Raw genomic sequence first — 21783 nt, forward strand, 5'->3', positions numbered from 1 at the left:
CTGTTTACTATTTTTCATATATCATCACTGTTAGGAACTGGGTTAGTCACGTATTTTGATGGAACATCAAGGGTGGGGAGGCCAGTGACCCAAAATGTTTCACAGTAGGCTACTGAAAACAGTAAATTCTTTGGTTTGAGCTTCATTTTTTTTCACAGACACACCTTGCAATATGCACAGTATCTCTTGGAAATTAGTGATATTTCACAGACAGTATATTCCAGACTTTGAAATTGAAGTAGGGAGGTCAAAGTATTTTTAAATTAGAGGTGTGTAAGAATTTGATTCAGGAATTTAAAAGTCTTAATGTATTAATTTGAGTGTGTTATACCCAAAAAAATCAGTTATATCCATCATTTAATGATGTGCATGATTTCTTATTCCCAGGTAATGAAAACTACAAACAAATAGCAATGTGTGTTCTTTACCACATCAGCATGGATGATCGCTTCAAATCAATGTTTGCATACACTGACTGTATACCACAGGTAAGTGGTTTTAAGTGTCTTTTAAAAGCATTAAAAATAAGTATTATTCATTTGCTTCTCTTGATTTGCCATATATATTTTTCCTTAAAAACAGTTCCCTCTTAAAAATAATATGAATTTGTGATAGAAAATTGGAAATACAGAGCAGTATAAAAATGAAAATAACTTTGTTATCCCAAACTCAAGAGATAACCATTCAACATTTTAGTATGTTTCTTCTGCAAAGTTAAAAAATAACATATTGAGATTATATGCATAATAGATCGCAATGTATTCTCCCATGTGATTGAATAGTCTTCAAAAATTATTTCTAATAGTTACATAATATTCTTTCGCATAAATGTATCATTATTATTGTTAAACTGTATATTTTTTTCCAATTTATCACATATATACAGATGTAAGTAAACATATGTAAACAAATGAAATAATGTGGAATAAATATGGTATATAAATGCTTATCCACATCCCTGAGTTTTTCTTTAAGTTCCTAAAAGTAGAATTACTAAGTCAAAAGGTATAAACACTTGTGTATGTGACTGTTACTTTCTAAGAAGGCATGTTTGTATTTCTAACCAGCACTCTACTTTTTTCCTTTTTTAAAATTTTGTTTTAATTCCAGTATAGTTAATATAAAGTGTTATATTAGTTTCAGATATACAGTAGTAATTCAGTGATTCCATACACACCCAGTGCTCATCACAAGTACACTCCTTGATCCCTTTCACTTATTACACCTATCTGCCCACCCACCTTCCCTCTAGTCACCATCAGTTCTCTATAATTAAGAGTCTCTCTCTCTCTGTTTTGTTTTTCCTTTGCTCATTTGTTTTGTTTCTTAAATTTCACATGAGTGAAATAATAATATTTCTCTTTTTCTGACTGAATTATTTCACTTAGCATTAATACTCTCTAGCTCTATCCATGTTGTTGCAAATGGCAAGATTTCATTCTTTTTTATGGCTGAGTAATAATCATTTGTGTGTGTGTAAATCTACACACACACACACACACACACCGTATCTTCTTTATTCATTCATCCTTCAATGAACACTTGGATTTCACTTTTAACAATACTGGCTAATAATCATTTCTCTAAAAATAGAATTTCTCTATTTCTTTTTTTTAAATTGATTTTAACATTTATTTATTTTTGAGAGACAGAGAGAGACAGATCATGAGCAGGGGAGGGGCAGAGAGAGAGGAACACACAGAATCCGAAGCACGCTCCAGGCTCTGAGCTGTGAGCACAGAGCCTGACGTGGGCCTGATTGTGATGTGGGTCACAATCTCATGAACTGTGAGATTGTGACCTGAGCTGAAGTCAGATGCTCAGCCAACTGAGCCACCCAGGCGCCCCACCCCTCTTATTTCTTTTTATTTGCATTTCCATGAATATTAGTGAGGTTGAACTTCGTGTGTGTGTGTGTGTGTTTAATATCCACGTTACTGTATTTGCAAATTACTTACTCATGTCCTTTGCCAATTTTTTCATTGGCATGTGAATATTTTTAGTATTCGTAAATGAGATCCAAATATGGATAACTATTTTAATTCTTTGTCATATTACTAGTATTTCCTAACTTTGCCTGTTCATTTGTTTATGTTCAATGATTTTAAAAGCTTTATCAAAATCCTTTTATCTTTAAGAAAGATTTTGCTATGACTCAGTTGCTTGATATATTTCATATGTTAGGCCTTTTTTGTCTTGAAGTAGTTTAGTTTTTTTTTTTTTTTTTACATGGACTATGTTATAAGGATAGAGATTCTATACATATTACACATATTTTGCTCTTAGGGAATATACATTCACAGAATCACTATTGTGCCATCAATCTTTATTAAACTGAGCTCCACTAATTTGAATATCTGATGATTGGAGCATTGGTTGGGCCGATTTTAAATATTATGTTATTTTTTATAAAATGGTTTCCTAACATAGAAAAATTGCAAGATGTATGGCAAACAATAAAAATAACACTTAAAAAAACACTTTAGGGGGCACCAGGGTGGCTCAGTTGGTTAAGCATCTGACTTTGGCTCAGGTGATGATCTCACAATTTTTGAGTTTGAGCCCCGCATTGGGCTCTCTGCTGACGGTTCAGAGCTTGGAGCCTGCTTCAGATTCTGTGTTTCCCTCTCTCTCTACCCCGTCCCTGTTCATGCTTGCTCTCTCTCTCTCTCTCTCTCTCTCTCAAAAATAAAGATTAAATGTATATAAAAAACACTTCAGAAGAATATGAATAGTAAGTCACACTTAAAAAAATAATTCCTCTTAAGACTCCTGCTTAGGCAATTCCTCATTAACCTAATATAAGTTATTAAATATATGTTACTTGAGAGAGAATTAATATGTAGTAAAAATAGACCATAATTTCTTTTTATTCTTATTGACCATCTTTTTATTCACCTCAAACTAGTGGGATGGTTTTAAAATTGAATTTGCTATTCCAGAATTTTAACACTTTATCTACATGTAATTAAAAAACTGATGAACTTTCAAGGGTAGTTTCTTAGCCTTTTATATCAAGAAGATAAACTAATTATGTTTATAGGAAATAGGCATTCTTCAAAGAATATAGAGCATATCTTATCTAACTAGGCAAGGGCTTCTTATAGAGATAACACATGTCAGAAGTGTAGCCAGTGCAAAGTGTAATCAAATTCTTTGTCAAACAAGTTTTCAATAAAAGAGTAGCTATGTCAAAGGGAGATTGCAGGTGATTTACTACAGTCTCACTCCATGTGTTCCAGGGTTTCTGCTTTGCAGTTTCAAAGAGTGTTCCTTTTCCAATCCCACTTAGTGTCAGAACTCCAGTGACTACAGGATATGAATTGGAAAGCAGCCAAAGAAGAATAGTATTCTTGCCTAGATTGACTATTTTTATCCAGATTAGATTGAAAGAAAATAACATTAAATAAAAAAGAAAGAAATGTAAAATAAAAAGGGATGGAAAAGTTTGGTGAATCTTCAAATTGGAGTTATCCTCTTTTAGAATGTATAATCTCAACCATAAGAAATAAAACTTTATTTTAAAGAAATAAGAGCCTTTTTAGGTCATTTTTGACACATAATTATTATTGCAGTTGAAAACTTTGTACATAGAAAATTCTCCCATACCTTTACAAGAACAGTATTCGTGCATGTTTCTTGACTAATAATTTTTAACATCAAACATTTCTGCAGTGGGGTTTTCAGAATATCTATGAACTATATTTCATAAATAAAATCTTCCAAAACCTATTTAGTAGTCAATATTTTTTATTTTAATAAAAATTCAACGCTTATAGGAATGGTGAGGTACTGTTACCAAATTACATCATAAATATCCTGAAGTTTTTTAGTGTGAGGCCATATTTTGAGAAACCAAATGATACTCTCAAATATATTTGGTCCTAAAGTGCTATCCAGCCTATGACTTTTAAGGCTCAATTTTGAAATACCAACAGAAAAGCTGACATGGCTTCATTGCCACCCATTATGATATGCATTATAGAATAACAGAATTGTGGAAAGCAAGTCTGGGATAAAGTTGCAATTTCCAATCTTCTTTCCTAAGTTAAAAAGATACTCCTTTCAGAGGTAGAGGCTACTCAGAGTAATGTTTTTAAAACTAGTAAAGCTTTAAACTATTGGTTGGGGCACCTGGCTGACTCAGTGTATGATTCTTGATCTCAGGGTTGTGATGAGTTTGAGCTCCACGTTGGGTGTGACAGTAACTGATTGTACTATTAAAGCTGTATCTGAGGTTTGGATCTTAGAATTAATGTAATACTTGGTTAACTTTGAAATTACACACATTAATATTTGTTTAGTAAAGACTGTCAAGGAGCGCCTGGGTGGCCCAGTCATTCAAGCATCTGACTCTTGTTTTTGGCTCAGGTCATGATCCCAGGGTCATGGGATCAAGCCCTGTGTCAGGCTCTGTGCTAAGCGTGGAGCCTGCTTGAGATTCATTCTCTCTTTCTTTCCCTCCCACCCTCCCTCTCCTTTTCCCTCTCAGCCCTTCTCCCCTGCTCTCTCTTTAAAAGAAAAAATAAAGCGTTATAAATGAAAAGCCTAAAATAATTTTGAAAGAAGGAAAGCTATGGTTTAGTAGTCACCCATATTCATTTTAATGACAAAAAATGTGGAATATGGTCCTATTCTTTAATTACATTAAATATTTATGTAAAGGAGCTTTATATCTCATAAAACACTATACAAAAATAAGGTACTCTTAGGGGCATCTGGGTGGCTCAGTCGGTTAAGCGTCTGACTTCGGCTCAAGTCATGGTCTCATGGTTCATGGGTTTGAGCCGCGTGTCGGGCTCTGTGCTGACACCTCAGACCCTGGAGCCTGTTTCAGATTCTGTATCTCCCTCTCTCTCTGACCCTCCCCTGCTCACGTAGTCTCTCTCTCTCTCAGAAATAAATAAAACATTTTAAAAAATTTATATAAAGAAAGGTACTCTTAGTAAAATATCAAATCATTCACATTATTTTGGATCCATTCACTGTCCATTTTAAATACTGCCTTATACGCATTTTATAAGATAAACCTATAATTAGAATTTTTGTAAATTATTTAATACTCAGTAGGTGCTTATATGTTCAATATGCCTCATAATCTCTCTCAATATTATATTACTTTTCTTCTTTTGTACTTTAGTGCCTCTAATTATCCAGTATATTGTAATGTTTCCCCTTATTATATCAGCATTCTGCAAAATTTGGGGTCCAGGGCTGGTCTGACTTTATATGTGGTCTTAATGGTCTCAGTGGGTGAATTGTTTCAGGTAAGCATTCTTGGGGATAACCAGGAGTTAATAGTTGTATTCTAATAATAGTTAAAAGTACACATTAACAGTTCATTGTTATTTAGACCTCTGAGATGCATGTTTTGTTTAAATAGGTGTAAATGCCATCCAGATGCTTATAAAAGTATTTATTGGTATTAGAATGGCCAATCAAAGTACATGTTTAGGTAATGATGTCATGGCGTTATTTAATATTTTACCCTAGAACAGTGTGTAAGAATCTTCATAGTGATCCACATGTTTTCTACCACGGTTGTCCTATTTGGCCCCTCTTTGATCTACATGCTTCTTTTAGGCTGAATGCTGGTAAACGTCCTTTCTGACAGCCCCCTTTGCTCCTGCCTGCCATTATCTGCTGAAGTTCAGAAACCAGAGCATCACTTCAAACAGCAGAGTTAGGGAGTAGCCAGTCAGCAGAGATTCCTAAGGCATGCAGAGTTCTGCCATAATCATTCAAAGATGTTTGGGTGGGGGGATGGGGGTGGTAGAGGTGTATGTGAATTCAGAGAGCTGTGGGGGTTGGCCTCTGGTCACTGGTAAATAAGTGAAGTCAGGTGCCAGAGAGTCTAGACACAGTGATTTCAGTCTTGAGTCTTTGGTATCTGATACTCAATATGGGACTTGTCTGATTGAACACTATTGCCTCTTCATTGCACAGGCCTAAGCCCTTTTAGTGCTTTCCTGGTAAATTAGTAAAAGATGACAATGGACATAGTTAAAACAGAACAAATCTAGTTTTAATATTTCCTAGTTGTCAGCAATTACACTTACTTTTGAAGTACCAGGAGTAGCAATCAAATTAGAGACATAATGTTGCACATGGAGTTTGAAGGAAACTATTATTTTAAAATGTGAATGCTTTAATTAAAATTGAAGTGTTTCTCTTTCGTATTATGAAAAACTAATTCTATATCATGATACATTTCATTCACATTTAGTCCTAATTTCTCTTGATTTGGGGGGGGCTAGGTGGATAAGATTTCAAACTGTACATTATTTTTTAAAAATCTAGCTCCTGATTACCTCACCACAGGATTTAACACAGAAATTACCAAAAACAAAACAAAACAAACAAAACCCCTCAGCTTCTAAATAGATCACCTCTAACCCCATTTGTAAGGGCAATTATCATACTACAAGGTCAGTTTCAAGTAAATAGCAACAGATAGTTTACTTTGATGTAACAGATTTTTGTTATTATAAAGAAGTTTCTTGCAGGAGTAAAAATTTGGAAGAAATCCATAGTAACTTTTTAATTAGAGTATGAAAAACATACTAATTCATTAATTAGAGGATTATCAACTACACTTTTATTAATTTATAATGATTCCTTATCTAAAGATTCCATTAGTAGCAACATTTGTGGTTCAAGAGCCACTCTCTGGAAAAAGGCATGATATATTGCCAACTATTCACCTGTTACAGTGTTTTGTAGTTTTCAGCATATATATAAGTATAGTTTTGTTAGAATTGTACCTACTTAGGTATAGTTTTTTTAGAGCAGTTGTTAAGTGGATTGTGTTAATTTTGGTTTCCAGTTGTTCACTGCTAGCACAAAGGAATACAGTTGGTTTTTATGTGTTGGCATATATCCTTTTTGAAACTTAAGTTATCTGAAACTAACATAGAGAATAATTAAAACAAGATTTAACAGACTGGGGTCTAACCAGTCAACAGATAGCTATTATTCACTTCCTAGATAGAAGGTACTCTGCTGGATTCACAAAGGCATGTTAATCTAAAAAGGTATTGTAGTGCCCTGAGGCAAAACATAAGGATTTCTTAGGGAATACATTTTAGATGACTTTCCTATATCTTAGCCATTTGACTTAGAGAAAAATATCTTTACATAATATACACTCAGTTAATCTGCTGATTTACCAGTAATAGAAGACTAGCTTCTCAAAACCATAGCATTATGTTTGTTCATTTCTCCTTTATTATAGCAACTATCTCTCATCATGACAAATCTAGATTACAGATAGATGGCCATAGGTAGCCTACCTTTTCCTAGATTTCTGCTTTTCTGTCTGTTGCTCTTCAGATCCGCCTTCTCTTTCTCTTACCATTAAGTAGAGCTCTTTTCTTATTTACACCCATGCCCAAATGATTGAATCAGGCCTGCAGCTTCAGTAATCAACCATACGTAACAATTCCTAAATCTCCAGGGCAAATATTTCTTCTAAACTGAGCATTGCATTTATAATTTCTACTGAATATCTGCACCACACTATCACACAGGCAGCTTATTAAACTCAACACATCTGAAACCAAAATGACGGTCTTCCCTTTAAAGCCCTCCTACTCTAGTTTCTCCTGTTTGGTAAATGTGGGCACCACTGTCCATGTTGCTGCAGAAACCTGGGAGTCATCTTTGACCCTTCCTCTCCCTTAACCTCAACATCTAGTCAGTTATTAAATCCCATTTTGATTCTCATTCCTAAATGTACCTTTAATCCATCGTTTCATCTCCATCCCCACGGCCCCACGGCCCCACGTAGTCCAAGAGTCATCTTACCTGGACTTTTCCTCTACCCTCCTAGATGGTTTTCCTATATTTTCTCACTCTGTTTCAGTCTTTTTCCACAGTGGCCAGATCTTTTTGAAACACCAATCGTATCCTGACATTTTACTTACTTAGAAGCCTTTAATGGCTTCCCATTGTCCTTACAGTGAAGCCCCAAATCTTTAACATGTACTTCATGATCCTGCATGATCTGCCTTTTACCTTCTTATATCTGAACACTATTACACTCACTCCTAACCATGCTTGCCTTCTTTTCTTCTTACTTACCTTATATCCTTTGCACAAGCGATTTTCTTTGCTCAGAATGCTCTGCTTCTACATAATATTTTAAATTCCTTAAATTCAAAGGCTGTATCTAATATTCCTCCTGTATTCAGTCCTCGGTACTATACTTGGTACTACCTATACTAGGTAGTTTACATTTAATACCGAACATCTAGTAGTTCATCAACCATTTATTCATTCAGTTTGTCAATAGTGAGAACCTACCATTTCTATGTTGAAATGTAATTGTATTATATTATTCCCATCACATAATCTAAGATAATACATTGTAATAAAATACATCTGGTGCTTTTGGTGGGGTCTTTTTGTTTTTTTTTTTTTTAAATAAAATATTCCATGTGCTTTTTGCTAGTTAATGAAGATGCTGTTTGAATGTTCAGATGAACGAATTGACTTGGAACTCATTTCTTTCTGCATTAATCTTGCTGCTAACAAAAGGAATGTACAGCTTATCTGTGAAGGTTAGTGCCTTTGAGCTTCATAGATAAATTTCAATCATATGGCAGCTAGCAAATGGTGGAAAAGAAACAATAAGGAATTAAGAATTATAGTAGCTGTGTAAATCCTGAGTAAGTCCTGTTTTTAAATAGTTTTAAAACCTATAGCTTTAATCTTTAAAGGTCAGATAGATTCAGAATAAATACTCTTCTTATCTCATGACTAGAAACACTTACCTTTGGTAATATCTTATAAACCAAGGTTTAGTTACCCTTAACTGAAATTTGATTTTTAAACACATTTCTAGATGAAACTTTTTATTTGCAAAACAGTCTGTTACAGTGTAAGATAATACAATAAAAATGTCTTAGATATTTGTTTCTATAATACCTTAGTAAAATAGCTTGTCATGCATTATGATATTTCAGAATCTGCTGAGTTTTTTTTTATTTGGAAAGTATACATATTTGGTTTGTTTTTTTTTAAAGGGACAAATGAGCAGATAGGAAAAAATTAAAATCTTTACTTCCACTATCGAAAGATAATCATAGGCAAAATTTTGGTACAATGCTTCTGCATATTTTAAAGATAAAATTTGTTTTTTCTATCTATATATGATGACATTTTTTAAGTTAGTAATATCTTGAATCTCATTTCATGTGATTAAATATTTTTGTAAAACATAATTGCCAATAGTTGCAAAATAATCCATTAAAGGATTTTCTATAATTTAATCAGCTATTTTGGATATTTAGCTTGTTGCCACTTCTTTTCTATAACAAACCATGCTGCAGTAATTCTCCTTTCTCTGAAACTTTTCAAATGTCCATTTTTATATTCTTAGGATAAGTTGCTAGAAGTACAGTTTTTCTGGATCAAAAAGTATTTACATTTTTTAAATCTCTGGTGCATATTCCATACACAAAAGAGCTCATACCGTGTGATACCATTTATATGAAATTCTAAAGCAGGTAAAATTAATCTATGTTTAAAAAAAAAAGAGAAGGAAAACAAGAGGAGGAAGAGGAAAAGGAGAAGAAAAGTGATTACATTTGGGGAAGAGAATTGACTGAGAAGGGACACTTTGTGGCGTGAATGGAAATACTCTGTATCTTGATAGGGGTATAAATTACCAGGAGCATACACTTAATCAAAATTAATATATTGTACACTTAAGATTCAGACATTTTACTATATGTAAATTTGGGTTTTTTGGAGAACTGTAAACAAAAAAAATTTTATTAAACTTAAACAAACCTTGATTCTATCGGAGGAATTTTCTGTTTTTTTGTAGGAAATGGGCTGAAGATGCTCATGAAGAGGGCTCTGAAGTTTAAGGATCCATTGCTGATGAAAATGATTAGAAACATTTCTCAGCATGATGGACCAACAAAAAATTTATTTATTGTGAGTATAGTTTCTGTTCTTTCTGTCTATTAAAATAGCCTGGGAATTAAAGCTTTAAAGTCTTACATTTGGAAATAAAACTCTTACTGAGCTCTTATCAAATATTAACTCATGACCCAAGTTGGTTCTTTTGTTATCAACCTTCTTGTAAGTGTAGCTTCTAGAAATCCCACCCTAAGTTTTAGAGTTGTTTTCATTTATGATCCCTACCCCTGACACTTCCATCCTCGCTCCAGTTTTGAACATGTGACCCCTGAGACACCTGGCTGGCTCACTTGGAAGAGCATGTGACTCTTATTCTCAGAGTTTTGAATTTGAGCCCCACTTTGGATATCGAGGTAATGAAAAAATAATAATAAACTTTAAACCAATAGTTCCTATAGGAATTTGGCTCTAGATTATTAAAACAGAAGAATCACACTTGATACGTAATTTTCTTCCTGTGGGTTACATTATTAGAGTAGTTCTTCTGCAGAAATCATATTTTAAATTTGTCTTAAAATTCTGTTTTATTTAGGATTATGTTGGGGACCTTGCAGCCCAGATCTCTAATGATGAGGATGAGGAGTTTGTGATTGAATGTTTGGGAACTCTTGCAAATTTGACCATTCCAGACTTAGACTGGGAACTGGTTCTTAAGGAGTACAAGTTGGTCCCATACCTCAAGGATAAACTAAAACCAGGTCTGTTCTAAGTATTTCCATTTTGCATAATCATTAAGTTATTTCTATTTCTTTCTGTTGTGAATAAGAGCAACTGCTAGAGCAGTTTTGTGACCATTATTATACTAGGTGGTGTGTTTTCTTCCCACACAACTCTCAGCTCTAGTTCTAGTTTCTTCCTCCCACAAAGGTAATCACTAGGTCTCCTCATCAATGTATGCACTCTTTTTTCTAACAATATGTTATCTTAATATTGGTTTCCCTTTCCTGTCCTGCTTATTTTTTTTATCCTGCCTTTTTAAAATTACCAAATACCATATCCTCTTTGCATACATACCTGTGAACACACAAAGTTCTTTGAGCCAGTCAAATGACTGTTTGGTTTTCTGTGTTTACATTGTCATTCATTTATATTTTCAGAGAGGTGTTTTCACTTCAGTACTACTATGAACTGTCTTCACTGAGCATATGAATGTGAAGAAAGGACAAAGTTATTAGCATGTTAAAGATTCATAAGAACTGATCTATTTTCCGTACATTGAAGTTTTGGTAAGATAAATGGATTTGGATCAGGATATTTCAGTGAAAACTTTCTGTGGTTTGACTTTACTAGGTGCTGCAGAAGATGACCTTGTTTTAGAAGTGGTTATAATGATTGGAACTGTATCTATGGATGACTCTTGTGCTGCATTGCTAGCCAAATCTGGGATAATCCCTGCACTCATTGAATTGCTAAATGGTAAATTATAATTTATTTGAATTTATTTTTGTTAATATATGAACAGGCTATTAGTTTACATTTTTAAATATAAAAGATCTGCAATCATGAAATATTAATCTATCCTTTCTTCTTTCTGTTGAGCTTTGTATTGATTGAATTGGATCTCCTATCTTGTGTAAACCCTTTTTTTAATATCTTGATTTCTAATCAGGAAGGTTCATTCAGAAGCATCCTATTCCCTTCTAGGTCTAGTGTTGTCCTCTAAATTTTCCGTAACGAAGAAAATGTTTTCTATTTGCACTGTCCAACACATGTCGCTGTTGAGTACTTGAGATGTGACTATTGGGACTGAGCACCTGAATTTTGTATTTAATTTTAATTTATTAGCCACAGTGGCTATTGTTACAGTATTGGACAATGAGGCCTAGATGGAGTTTTTCCCTTAACTTCATACTGCTTTTAAAGGGTCAGGGGTTTTCCACACTGCATACAAAATCTATCTCAATCTAATATCATTCTATTAGCATCAAGTTCTCTAGGACTTTGTGTTAGTCTACTCAGGCTTCCATAACAAAATACCTTAAACTGGGTTGCCTAAATAAAAAAATTTATTTTCTCATAGTTCTGGAGGCTGGGAAGTCCAAGATCAAAGTATCAGCCAATTTGGTTCCTGGTGAGGCCTTTCTTCCTGACTTCCAGAAGGCCACCTTCTTGATGTGTCATCACATCCCCAGAGGGCAGAGATTGTGAGCTAGCAAGAGTGAGCACACACACAATGCTCTGGTATCTCTTCTTAAGGGATACTAATCCTATGAGGTCAGTACTCCACCCTTATGACCTCGTTTAACCTTAATTACTTCCTTATAGACCTGTCTCCAAATTAGAGTCACATTTAGAGTAGAGCTTAACATAGGGATTTTGGAAGGTATGGGAAGCCTAAAATGACACTCCAGTCTCAGGCTTTCCTGTGCCAGGTATAATATATCTGCATTTGGTATTGTTTTTAATAGGCTTTTTTGAAGTATAATATAAATTTAAAAATACAAAAATATAGCTCAATGAATTTTCAAAATGAGCACACCCATGTTACTTCCACCCACATGAGGAAATGAAATATCACCATCATCCTAGAAGTCCCTCTTCTGCCATCTCGCAGTTATTATCATCCTCTCCAAACTGTTCTCTATCCTTTCTTTTATCACAGATAGATTACTTTTGCCTGGTGTTGAGCTTTATATAAGTAGAATCCAGGGAGTTTTTTTGGTCATACATTATAAAGTGAGATTCATGTATGTCATGTACAGAAGTGTGTTTCTTCTCATTGCCGTGTAAATATACCACTATGTATCCTTTCTACTATTGGTAGACAATAGAGTGGTTGTTTTTTTATAGGAGAAGGGCTATTGTAAATAATGCTCCTATGAACATTCTTAAACCTTTCATTTGATTAATATATGTATTCATTCCTGTTGGACATATGCCTAGGAGTAGAATTGTTGGGTCATAGAGTCTGCATATGTTTAGTTTTAGTAAATAATGCCAATCTCTTTTTCAAAGTTTATTGAGATAGTTTTGAATCCCACCAGCAGTGTCCAAAAGTTCCACTTGTTCTACATTACCTCCATGTCTGAGCATTATCAGTCTCTTTAATTGTAGCCTTCAGAGTGGTAGTTTTAATTTGCATTTCCCTAATGACTAATAAATGAGTGCCTGTTTGTATTTATTGGCCAGTCAGTTATGGCTAATAAAGTTAAGTACCTATTTAAGTCTTTTGCCATTTCTCTCTTTTGAATTTTTAAGGTTGATTTGTAAATTCTTTAACATAATGCATTTGATAGGTCATCTAGAGATAATACCTCCATATTTTGAAGTGTTCCTACATGTAGTGTATATATATTTACATTCGTCCACCCTTCTCCCAGCCAGAAGTTTTCCAAATTAAAAACAATTAAAAGAAAGACTAGGTAGTTAGGAGGTGTAAGTGAAGACAATGTAGTTGGCAGAGTGAGAATGAAGATTTTTGTGATGAGCTAGAGAAAGTTGAAACAAAAAGACCAGTTTTCTTGAATTATTGTTCCCCCTTGATGATGATTGAGAGAGCTGAGGCATGTACATGGCAAGCTGATAGATCCAGCTCACAGTGTCTTACTGTGTCCTAATGTTTTCTGCCATGATGTTTTCATGAACAGAGGCTGTATACTTCTCTTTTTAAGAAATACATGGATTTCTGGGAATATAGTCAATAACATTGTAATATTTATGATGACAGTGACTACACTTACCATGGTGATCTTTGGATGATACATAGAATTGTTGAATCACTGTTGTACACCTGACATAATTCTGTTAAAACCCTTGTAGTTAACTAAGGGAATACGGTATACCAAGAAACTAGTAGAATTTTAGCCCAAGTAGTCTGGGAGAGTGTACATTGGCAAGTTAGTGAGGGAAATCCTTTGAAACAGATTGGACTTTAAGAGTCCTGCACTTTATTCCACACAAATAGCTAATGCTCTGTTGACCTGTAAATATGTGTCTAACAGGTATCATTGAACAAATGCCAAGAGTTGATACAAAACTATTAATAAATGAAATTTCATAACCAGTACCTAAAAATTAGACTTCTATAAGCATTTGCTTTTTCCATTACGTATTAGTGGAATCAGCTAACTATTAAACTATTCTTTATGTGATATTAAACATTAATTAGCTTATGATATACAATATTCCTTTTACTATTTATGTAATCAATTAGATTAAAACTAAAATAACTTATTTCATGACAATAAGTAAAATTTAATTTTGTTAACATTATTCAAGAATATACCTCTTGGGGTGCCTGGGTGGCTCAGTCGGTTAAGCATTCGATTTAGGCTTAGGTCATGATATCATCTTACAGTTTGTGAGTTCGAGCGCTGTGTTGGGCTCTGTGCTCACAGCTCAGAGTCTGAAGCCTGCTTCAAGTTCTGTGTCTCCCTCTCTATCTGCCCCTCCTCTGCTCACATTCTGTCTCTCTTTCTCTTCTCAAAAATAAACATTAAAAAAAGTTTAAAAGAAAGTTTTTCTACCAAAAACAGAATTTAGAAGGTGTGATTATTTTTTTAAGAACTCTTTTTCTCATGAGGAATCAACATTATTCAGACAAAATATAGAACCAGATTTATTTCACAAATTAGAATTATTTTAAAATTCTTATGATGGACAAAAACAAGTGTTAGTAAGTATCGCCATTTCACATTAGGGCCAGGAAAGTTAATTTAATCAAGGTCTTTATAACCTGGTGGCAAAATCTGGTGAGAATTACAGAGAAACACTATGCCTTGCATCAGTCTTGTCCTTCAGTGCTTCCTGAGTCCACCCTGATCTTTTGAGACCATCTCAAGTAGTCTGCTTTAAAGGACTCAGAGTGGATATAACTTCTCTTTTACAAAATCTTAGTTTTTATCTTTGTATTGGAAATTAATTTTACCTACAACCAAATTTATTAAAACTTCTGAAAATATGTTATAAAATTTCCTGATCATCATCATAGAATTTAGAAAAATATCTAAATAAAGATATAAACGATATATGCCACCCATATATTATAAATAATTTAAATTGATTATCCTTTACTTGTCTCCTGTCACTTTTAGTTTTCTCATTTTCCACAGTGTTTTTCAATTTTGTATATATCTATAGAATTCTCTTATTTGACATTTTCTGCTTCCTTTTAGCTCAACAAGAAGATGATGAATTTGTGTGTCAGATAATTTATGTCTTCTACCAGATGGTTTTTCACCAAGCCACAAGAGATGTCATAATCAAGGAAACACGTATCCTTTTAATGTTTACAATAGATAATGACATTTCACATATTCAGAAAAGATGCGTCTTTATGTATTTTTTTCCTAGCAGATGTTCAAATAACATGGGAAATACCAAGCCCCAAAATAATTTCAGAGGGCAAGTTATTTTTCATGGAAGCTGTTGACCCCAAATCAGTATACAGGTAGAATATCACAGGGGATTTTATTAACTTGTCAGGCTGTGACTCCTAAGACGTTAACCAACATATCAGAACTTTGTTCTCTGTTAACATAATTTAAATATCAGATGTTCCTGGCACTATCGTTAGCACTCTTTCAATCTTACCGTATTCCCTCTACACATCTATTCCCATGACTTCGGCTACCAACTATATACTAAGTATTTAGTATCTTCAAAATCTCTTTCTTGAGTCTCTGACATTAGTTTCTAACTGCCATCTGGATGTCTTCCACTTGTTTAAAGAGCCGTTACATCTATTACAATCAAATAGCCTGAATTCTAAGTTACCTTTGCCACTTACAAGCTGCAGGACCTTGGATATGTTATTTAACCTCTCTTGAGCATAAAATCTTGCATCTATAAAATGACCATAATCTGATTAAAATGAAAAGAACATCTCCTGCCTTATATGATTGTTACAAGTACTGATGAATTTAAAGTGCCTGTAATTATTTCCAACAGAGATACTCAGTAAGTGAGCATTTATCATTATTGCATTCAAAAGGGTACTTGATAATGCCAACATCCTCCCCTGAAGAACAGTCTTCCTTCTGTATTCACAGCAGATAATAACAGTGCCATCCATCCAGTCTCATAGCTGAACATTTTGTGTCTACTGTTACTGTCTCATTTACCACACGTAATTGGCATTTACTACACATAATTGGGCATTTATAATGCAAGCATCTGCCAAGTTCTAATCATTAACAGATACTGTTTTAAGTGCTAAATTTATTTAAAAAGTCATTACTCAAAGGGTTTATAGTCTAATTGGAGAGACAGATAAGTAAATAAGAAATACAAAATTATAATCCAGTGTATCAATGTCATAAAGCTTTATGCATTGGGCACAGGAGAGGATATATATATCCAAGGATATACATAGAATTAAGTCTGGGGGTGTCATGAAATGCTGGCAGTAGAAGTGGTATCTAAGCTGAATCTGTGTGTGTGTGTGTGTGTGTGTGTGCGCGCGCGCATGCTTTATTGTGGTCATCTGCATGTTTGTGTTCCAAAAAAAAAAAATCTTTTGGACTCCTCTGGTAAAATTCTTCATTACTCATGTGAAAAATCTAAATTTAAGCTGACCTTAATCTATTTTTCCATAGTTCCCCTTTTAACTCTACGATGCACAATTTTCTCTTCGCACACCCAAATTTTTGTTCATTTATCAGATAGGCCCCATCTTCTTGCCTCTTCATGTGCCTTATCAACCTCAAATACATTTCTCTTTCTTTACCAAATAATCTCCAGCTCATTAAAGGTAGATTTATAAGCCATCTTTAAAGTTAAGCCTTTCTAATCCAGTTAAGCCTCCCTCCTTCCCAGTAAGAGTAATTTATTTTCACCTTCAGTAAAAAACTTTAAATTGTATATTTATATGCCTGTCTTTACCAAAAGGTTTTGAGCTCTTCAAGCTTGAAGACCAGTTTTGTTTTCCTCATCTTTATCTATACTCAAAACTTAACATAGCACCTAGCGGGTGGGTAGTACTTGTATCGTCAGTGAACACATGTATCTAAATAGTTAATGCCCTTTTATAATTAGTGCATTTGGAGACTTTTTTTTTCATGATGATGGGCCATTGCTCAAAACATTTTTAAAGTCCTCTGATCTTACATTCAAAGCCAATCGTCTTTGGAGAAAATTGCCTTGCTTTTTGAGGACAAGATTAATTACTAGAGTCATAGAAGAGTCTCCAAGAGTCAAGTCTGAAGAATGACAAGTCTAACTGAGAAATGTTAGATATGGGCTATCAGCAATGCAAATGCTGTTCTGCCTTAACAGCTACAGCAGAGAGAGCTTCCATTAGCGTAAAGTAATATTTTTTCCATGTGGCTTATAAACTGACTCAGGAAAGTTAATTTTAGGTACACTCTTTTGAGCAGTATCATTAGAATAAGTTCATTTTCCCCAATGGTGTTCCAGAGATTTTTTTTTTATTAATAGTTGCTCCATGAAGAAAGATTCTGTGATAAATGAATTTGGAAAACACTGAATTAAACAGGTTTTCTTGCTACAGAGTCTTCTTGGAAACTGTAATATGCTTTTTTGGGTTGAACGAATCTGAAATGATATTTTATAATAGAATATTTCTGTAACTACAGAAAACACTATAAGAAACACATGTTAGAAAACATTAAAGTGAAAGTATAGCTTTCCTAGGTAACTTTTTTGAAGGAAACCTTTGTTTACATGTCACGGCATAGAGTTTTTTTCTGATGACTAAGGAAGAATTAGGTATTTATTGTATCAGCCGTGTGCTAATGCATACTAAGTGTCTCTACCCTAGTCTTTCTGTTTAAAATGTACTCTTAGTACCTTATTGTCAAAGTTCACAGTATTGAGACAAGTTCCATTTGATTTTTCTTGTCAGTGTAACTTTATTTTCTCCCAAGTTCAGTTTTTGTTAAGCCATTGAATCTGAAGTGAGTACTTTTTAAATAGTTATTCTGACAAATAGAACATGTTGATAATGGAGGGAATGGAACAGAAAGGATCTGCTGATTTAAAGTTTTTACAAAAGCATCAAGAAATACTACCTAGAGTTAATGTTTTCATATTGCCTTAATATTGTAAAGATTGCTACAGTGCTTTTGCCCAGTGTTTTGGTGTTCAAAAACCAGGATTTTTGTTGATGTCAATGACATTTAAATATGTCTTGCTGTCTTTTGTCACATAATTAGGAATTATTATTAAAACTATTTTTATTTTTGCTATGACCAGTAATATACTTAAATTTTTAAATAAAGATTTATTATGTAATAAACAATTTCCTTTTCCCATTTTTAAAATTTAGATTAATGACCAAAATTATTTGACATAATTTTAAACAGAATGAAAGAAACTTGATGTTTAAGATAGCTGGTATAGACTTATATTAGATAAACATATGATTTATATTAAGATGTTTGAAATATGAAAAATAGCTCTTAGCATAATGCATAGGAGTTGAGAATCTGAAATTGAGAACCAATTGCTATTGTATTTTCATACAATCCCAACAATTACAGCATAGGAAAATAAATCATATTTGACTTGGTCTGTTTAGATTGTCTCTGAGAATATATTATTCTGTATTTTTTCCTACATTTTGAATGTATTCTTTATTCCCCCTAAAAGAAATAGTAAGTGGCTAAGAAAAATGAGTAGAAGATATGGGTTAACTTCTGTCTTTGCTACTTGCTGTGAAACTTGATAAAATTTTTTTCGGCGTTGTAATCAGTGCTACAAAGAATGTCATTTGCTTGTGTGCATGTGTGCTAGAGTTTCTTGGTAGAAGCCTGTGGCTTCTGTTTCAAATAATTTTAACCAAGACTGTCTATAAATATTAGAGATCAGTAAGTTTTTCTTCACTCTCTTTTTTGGATTCATTGAGGTTTCTCTGTTAATTTGAGTTTTCTTTTTTCTTCTGTTTCCCCCTACTTATTTGTAGGAGTTAAACCCAAATTTCAACATATATTTTCTCCAGTTTTAAAGGACTATATTCTTCTACTTTTAAGTCTAATGTCCCTACTTCCATTTTCCATGTTATTTGATAGTATAATAATTCAACTCGTTTTTGTAACATTTTTCTAACATTTGAAAATGAATTATTTTAATTATTGCCTTTTAAAAACTAGTGCTTATTCAAGACTTATAATATGTTGACCTATTCCCTGTTTACTATTTTTTTTCTTGAATTCCGTTTCACTATTTCTCTGAGTTTTCTTTCATAATTACATTCTCTTATACTGCTAAATGAGTAACTGTGAATAATAAAATATATCTCTATCTGAAAATAACTAGCATGTTCTCTTTAATAATCATTTAGCAGAATATGGACTTTTAGATTGCTCCACAATTCAAAGGTATTTTTTTCAGTCATCTTGCCTGAATTGACGTAAGTGTGAAGTCTACAGTCTGCTAATTATTGGTATCTGACAATGTCTGATGACAATTTACTTTTTTTCCCTTATAAATGACTTGGTCTTTTGGCCAGTAAGATTAAGAGGAACATTTCTATATTTTAAAAGCCAAGTAGATTTATTAGAATTTGAGTTGGTATTCATCATCCTTGCTTGATTTATCCAAGTATCAAATGTGATCTTTTAGTATATAGTTTTGTCTTCTTTTCCCTAATTTCAGGAAAGTTTTCTTGAATTTCAGTTTTAGTTTTTAGTATTCTCTTTTATAAAAAGCTTTTATTGTCTTCTTTGGAATTTCTATTATGTTGGATCTTCTTTGCCAATCTTAAATAATTAGCCATTTTCTAATATTTTCTCTTTTTATTTGCTTTTAAATTTTACGTGTTTTCTTCCTTTTTAACTGTCATTTCACTTGGAGTTTTATCTGCCTTTATTTACTCATGTATTACTATAAATTTAGTTCTTCTATATCTGAAATTATTTTTACTTTTAGTTTGGTTCTTTCCTGAGTTATTTTAATTCTTTGAGTTTTCTAACTTTGATATATATTGTTCTTTTACATGTATTCTATTTTCTTAAATTCTTTTATTTCTTTTTGAAGTATTAGGTTACAGCTTTTATCTTTTATGGGAAGATGTCTTATTTTTCTCATAATCTATAAAATTTGACTGTGATTATTTTCTGTTGCTATTTTTATGTGAAATTAATTTTCTAGAATTTTTAAGTAGGCCAGCTCTCTCAGGAAAGCTTAATAGATAGCTGTGTGGCTCTGGAGCTCCCTCTTCAGTTATTTTCATGATTTTTATGTTTTCAGAATTATGGCCTTGTACTTTGAGACTTATTAGCTCTGTTTTCCTTACCCCTTTTTATTTAGTGTTTTTTTCTTTCTTATTTCTATTATCTCTATCTTTTAAACAAATGAAATATTAAATGTTTCTGGTCAGCTTTTATTGATGATTCAATTTAAAATTTGAAGCTAGATTTCAAGGTAGCAATTTGAATTTAGAGAAATGTGAGATTTTTCTAATATGCTTGAATAGCCTCAATCTCAAATGCAATTTGTATCTTTAACCACTTTTATTCAGAGGCTCCAGCGTATCTTATAGATCTAATGCATGATAAAAATAATGAAATCCGAAAGGTCTGTGATAATACATTAGATATTATAGCGGTAAGTAATTTTTCTTCTTATGCAAAGTGTAATGATAAGTCTTTATCTGGTAGAAAAGACAACTCTGTACATCTGTTTAGAACTTTGCATTTAGTATAAATGCAAATTTGTATTTTGATGAATCTCTGAAAATACAGTGATATTAAATTCATGTTTTAAACATTAAGACCTTTGGCTTTTCAACCTTTTAAGTATAGGCTCCTTGAAAAGGTCTACATGTCTCTCAGAATCATTTGTTTTTCAGGGAAAAACAAATTGGAGCACAGGTTTGATGAGAATTTCTACCAAAATTCAACAGTCAATTTTGCAGTTTGACCATTAAACTTTTTTAATAAGTCAAATGTTATACCAGTTATTTTTTTCAGTGCTTTGATTTTTGTCATATGTGTACATTTGTTTTGTCAATTGCTTTGGAATGAAGAAACATAACAAAAATCATGTTATTCATGCCTTTAGAAGTTTTGTGAGGATGTATAATAGAGTCCTGGATTAGAAACTTGCTCTCTGGACAGACTTTTTTCAGAAATCCTGCTTCTGCTGCCCACCATAGTCTCCTGCCTGGACTTGGGCCTTGCACCTGGGATGTGCCATACACTAGATTACTTTAAATGTTTTTTACCTATGGCATACACAACTTGCTTGCTTCCTGCTTTGAACTGGATTTATACCTTCTATTTTGGCTCCCCCACTAACAAGTTTCTTGAATATACCCTAGTCAGTAGTTTTCAAAGTTTAACTTAAGCATTTTAAATGATCAGAATAACATTTTTCTTGTTTATTTATTTATTTTGAGAGAGAGAGAAAGAGAGACAGAGAACGCATGGAAGCAGGGAGGGACGGGGCGGGGAGAAAGAAAATCCCAAGCAGGCTCCACAGTCAGCACAGAGACCAGTGCAGGGCTTAGTCTCATGAACCTTGAGATCATGGCCTGAGCCGAGATCAAGAGTCGCATGTTTAACCAACTGAGCCATGCTGGCGCCCCTCAGAATAACATTTTAAAGAATCAGTTAACAACTTTATTAAAAGTTCTGTAAGTTGGTTTTTGTGCTAGTGATTTCGTTATGAAATCAGGCAATCACTATCAGGTACTTCCCTGTCAATTTCCTGCATTTTATTTCAGAAATTCATCTTATTTGATGTCATCTACTTTTTGGATTGGACTGAGTATATCATTACTGACTTAAAACTAAATGAGTATGTTGACATTTTTAGCTTGATCTTTAAATTAAAATAAGGAAATTTTGCACATTAAATCCTTGCCCCAGTAAGATGTTTCATACCTGTAGACCTCTGGTCACAGGGTTTATGAATAGAAAATATTTATTATTCCTAGAGAAAAATTTCATG

General features: G+C 33.3%; 1 protein-coding gene across 4 annotated transcripts in view; it reads left to right on the forward strand.

Annotated features, from left to right (window-relative positions):
- KIFAP3 (kinesin associated protein 3) overlaps positions 1–21783 on the forward strand; it is a 162962-nt gene that overhangs the window by 95832 nt on the left and 45347 nt on the right. For all 4 annotated transcript variants that reach the window (XM_039235858.1, XM_039235857.1, XM_039235860.1 and 1 more), the window contains 7 exons: positions 388–488; positions 8453–8561; positions 9833–9945; positions 10463–10628; positions 11221–11346; positions 15045–15143; positions 20351–20436. In XM_039235858.1, the coding sequence (XP_039091789.1) occupies positions 388–488; positions 8453–8561; positions 9833–9945; positions 10463–10628; positions 11221–11346; positions 15045–15143; positions 20351–20436 (800 nt within the window). The remainder of the gene's footprint in view (positions 1–387; positions 489–8452; positions 8562–9832; positions 9946–10462; positions 10629–11220; positions 11347–15044; positions 15144–20350; positions 20437–21783) is intronic.

Source organism: Hyaena hyaena, unplaced genomic scaffold (genome assembly GCF_003009895.1).
Source record: "Hyaena hyaena isolate Hyena2069 unplaced genomic scaffold, ASM300989v1 scaffold_103, whole genome shotgun sequence".
NCBI lineage: Eukaryota > Metazoa > Chordata > Mammalia > Carnivora > Hyaenidae > Hyaena > Hyaena hyaena.